General features: G+C 42.9%; 1 protein-coding gene across 1 annotated transcript; it reads right to left on the bottom strand.

Moving 5' to 3' along the window:
• Positions 1–517: 517 nt before the first annotated feature.
• On the bottom strand, positions 518–1,573 carry LOC114385958. Its single transcript, XM_028345983.1, has 3 exons — positions 903–1,573; positions 674–822; positions 518–597 (listed from the first exon to the last, which is right to left on the bottom strand). The coding sequence occupies exons 1-3, from the start codon at positions 1,571–1,573 to the stop codon at positions 518–520; spliced, it is 900 nt and encodes a 299-aa protein (XP_028201784.1).
• Positions 1,574–4,620: the final 3,047 nt, after the last annotated feature.

Genomic DNA, 4,620 nt, shown 5'->3' with positions numbered 1-4,620 from the left:
ATAGGAAGTGGCCGAACCAGTATAAACTGAGTTTGCAATTCTCTCTTCCCTAATCTCATTTACATTATTGCAGTTTAATTTTATTTTGCACATTTAAAGAGCATCAAATAAATTGTTCATTGCTTCTTTTTCAGCATATTAAGTCTGCATATATCTTTTAAAGAGAGAATTAAAATTTGTTAGGGAAAAATTTAGAAACTTAATTCACCCCCTTATTAAGTTATTGAGGCCACTTGTTTAACAGATTTACGTTAAGACAAGCTAACATCTTCACTCTTGTGCTTTCGATTCATATTTCATCACTCACTATGACACCTGGTCACACTAGAATAAGGATTTTACAATCATCTTATTAGTACATAGTATATCTCATTCATTAATTCATCCAGAAAAACTTGCAACCAATCAATAAATTCCTACATCTTTATCATCTATTTTTTATTCAATGACTGAAATTAAAATGCTGGAAATAAAATGCTGAAATTAAAATAAAGAAAGGTCCTGATCAAAATGGGCCTCAATCCTGTGTAGGCCCTGGATCCCAAGCTATATGAGCATCAGTGATGTCCGCAACATAATCATCATTAGCTCTGACATCTGCGACATCATTATCACCAACGCCAGAGGTGTCACTCCCCCTAACAGAAGGAAGTTGGACTCTTGGTCAAGCAACCTGGGCTAGGAATGCCTCTTGTGTCATCATCGACTGCTAGAGGTAGAGATGATGAAGGTTCTGCATCAGTAGGTATTGGCCATGGTAGAGGCTTTGCAGCATGAGGAGGAGTTGCTTCTGCAGAGTAGAAGAGGGAGAAGGCTTGTCGTCTGTATAAGAAATGGCTGAAGGAGGGATCACCGGAGGTGGAGCTGGTGGAGCATCTGGAGTGGTTCAAGCCTTGACTCGCCCTAGCCCAGGGAATCCACCGGAAGGGTTTGATGGATTCATAACCGTCTTGGCTTCATCTTTTTCTTGAAACACATTCTTCAGGTGTCGCCTCGCAAGGTCAGCTTCTTGCTCAACTGCCTCCACCTTGAAGCAAGTCTTGGGATGCTTTATCGCCTCAAACATGTTTAAGGTGACTTTCTGGTCTTCCACACCCATATCCAAGTTGTCATTCCCCATGTCCACAACACACTTTGCATTCAACATGAATGACCGACCCAGGATCAAGGGAATCTCAACATCTTCTTCAATGTCCATGATTACAAAGACCATCGGATAGGTGAAGTGGCAGACTATGACTAGGACATCTTCAACTACCCCGAACGGCCTTATTATGGAATGCTCTGCTAGCTGGAGTGTCATCCTCATTGGAGCTATGTTCAGATTTCCAATTCTTCGAAACATGGATAGGGGCATCAAGTTGATGCTTGCTCCTAAGTCAAAGAGAGCCTTCCCTACAGACACATCCCTAATAGAGCATGGGATGGTCACGCTTCCTGGATCTTTGACCTTGTGTGGTAGCTTCCTCTGGATCACTGCACTATAATTGCCCTCTACCACTATGCTCTCATTGTTGATATATTTCCTTTTCTTTGTGAGGAAGTCCTTCAGGAATTTGGTATATAAAGGCATCTATTGTAGGGCCTCTCCAAAGGGAATGGTGATTTCCAGCTTCTTGAAGATGTCAAGAAAACAAGCAAAATATCGCTCCTTCTATTTCTTTGATGACACCACAAGATATGGAACTTTCTTTACTGGACTAATGGCATCTCCCTTTTAGCCTCCTGAGCTAACTGGCTCTTGGTCTTGCACTTAGTGGTTGAGACCTCATCCTTACTCTCATTTTTTTTTCTTTTTCACTCTCCTTTCTTTTTTTCTCATCTCATTCCTCATCACTCACTTCCTCCTCAATTATCTTTTCCTTATCAACATTTTCCCTCCTAGTGCAAATTACCCTGCACTCTTGATGTGAACCTGAGTAGGAGCGGATCGTTTGATACAGGCTACGGAGATTTGGATGATGTGGCATCCCCAAAATAATGACTGGTTTATTAGTAATGATCTAAATAACAAAAACCATGGGAATTTTTTTTTTCTTTTCCGTTTCTTTCTCTATTTCACAGTAATTAAGTTCAGAAGGAAAATCATCGCCATGGAGTCCTGAATGGCCAGTTCACAACTCTATTCGGAGTCATTTCTTTCTGATCACGCATAACATCTAAAATATTTTGCTTTTTCAAAGGAAAGGTATGCCAGCCATTACTTTAGGTCGTCACGTGAAAACAATAAAATAAAATACGGTCGGTAAACTCCTTTGCAAATAAAGTTTGCTAATGCTTTCTTTTCAAATAACAAGATTAAACATAAGTGCATTCATCATTTAAAGCTGTCCAAAATATGGGAGTTTTGCAAAATACATAGTGTCATCCAGAGCAAAGGTGTCCACTGTGGTGGCTTCAGCCACATGTATACAATCATCAAATTCCTATACAATAGGTCTACCCATACAAAAACAAAAGAGTAAACCTAACAGTCAGTCCTAGATACCCCCACCCTCAAAAAGTATATAAAACAGGTCCAATGAGCTGTCTACTATGATGAAGAGCCTCCACTAATCGCCATCTCTCCAGGGCCACTATCCTCCGTAGAGTCTGCCTCAGATGCCGACATGACGTCCTTGGGGGAATCCACCTCAGGGAGTGGGTCCTCATCACCCTCTAGAAAGTCAAGAGCATCCACAGCAGGCTTAGGAGGTAGCTCCTCAGGGTCTTCCTCGGATGACGTCACCTCGATCACTTGGACTGGCTCCACTAGACGGTATGGTGTAGGTGTGGGTAGTATCCACTCCACAGTGCGTTGAAGCGTGTGCGCGAGTTCATCTGGATGCACCAATGAAGTAGCCGTGAATCGAATCGTGCCCCGAAATCGACACCTCGCATTGCCTTCGATGGTCTCCCAAGCTCCCCCTAGGCACTCCATCTCCACTCGATCATGGATTAGTTGCGCCGCCATCGCGATCTACATGAAAGAAAAGGAAAGGGGTAGACTCTTTCACGAGAGATCTAACTGCGGTAGCAACATAATGCGTCCCATAACCACTACATGCAAGTAAAAGGGATATCTCAAGGCTTTTCATCTCTGGTAATCGATTACACCTCATTGGTAATCGATTACCAGAGGCCAAACTCGAATTACATAGCTTCAGGACGTGAAAACCTGCAAAATGCATTGTGTAATCGATTACACATGACTGGTAATCGATTACCAGTGGCTTATTCCTCTGTGTAATCGATTACACAGCCTGGTAATCGATTACCAGAGGCCCCTTCACCATTCCAGTCCCATTTCTAAGCCTGGTAATCAATTACACCCCTTGGTAATCGATTACCAGAAGCCCTCCTAGCTTCCTGATCTCGTTTTCAAGCCTGGTAATCGATTACACTCCCTTGGTAATCGATTACCAGAGGCCATCTTAGCTTCCTGTCTTCACTTTTAAGCCTTGTAATCGATTACCTACCCTTGGTAATCGATTAACAGAGGCCATATCCCAAATCTCACTCAAGACTCATTACTGGCCAGCCACCACACAAGCCTCCCTGCTTTGTGGTCTTTGTTCTTTTATCGGTTGACTGCCAGGAGCTCGCCTGTTTAGGTACATCACAGGTTCTCACTGACTGACTATGCCCGGGTTGGGTCGGGATTGGTCAAGCTTGGTTTTGGGCAATAGCACCCCACCTGACGTCCCCAAGGTCTCCTGACCCCCGCGACATATCTCCAGGTACCACTCTGTGGTCAACGAATAAAAGTAGGAAGTCTCACCCTTCCACACTTCCTCATTTCAAGCTTGTAGGATTATGGGGTATCCATCACATGCGGTACTAGGTGGCGTTCGGGCGATGGTGCAAAACAATTCTCCACATCCACAATCACGTATAACCCACCATCCCCTGTTGCCCACCTCAACTGAGCTCACGTACTCCCACGTAGCCCTTATCCTCGTTCCTCTCAACGTCGGGTCCCCATCAATCCTCCCAAGCTTCCAAAACATCCAAGTAATTCAACATCCAAGCATCATGAACTAACACAGCCAAGAAAACAGGGCAGAGGCAGAAAACTCTGCTCAAAACACAAACCAACATCACAGCTTTTCACACTCAAATACCCCAGTAATATTCTCTTCGTTCCAATTCGTTAACCGTTGGATCGACTCGAAAATTTTACTGGAAGTATCTAGCACATAAATCTACATTATGACCGTTGGGATCTGCTAGAAAACGTCCAGAACCCAATCTGTACTACTCTTTCCACAACCAGCAAATACACAACACTTTCTGCACAAAGCCAAAATTCTGCTGCACCTATTTGACAGCAAAATTCTACATAAAGTGCAGATTTTCGAAATCACACTTTCCCTCATCCAATTTTGCCCAAATTGAATCCTACAAGTCCCAAATCATGTATCAATCATGTCTAAACCAAGGACAAGCTTCAGACCAAAGCAATTCAAAATCTAGGTATTTAAAACCCCTCAATTAGTGGATTTTCAAGGTTTGAGAAGTGAAAATGAGAATGGGGTAAATTTGGAGCAAACTCTCACCTCACACAAGTCTATATCATCAATCTAAACTTGCTCAAACTGGTTTTTACGACGAAAATTCTACCGAATCAAAATTTGACTC

This window comes from Glycine soja, chromosome 15, assembly GCF_004193775.1.
Source record: "Glycine soja cultivar W05 chromosome 15, ASM419377v2, whole genome shotgun sequence".
In the NCBI taxonomy this organism is placed as follows: Eukaryota; Viridiplantae; Streptophyta; class Magnoliopsida; order Fabales; family Fabaceae; genus Glycine; species Glycine soja.
This window is presented reverse-complemented; position numbering and strand designations above follow the sequence as displayed.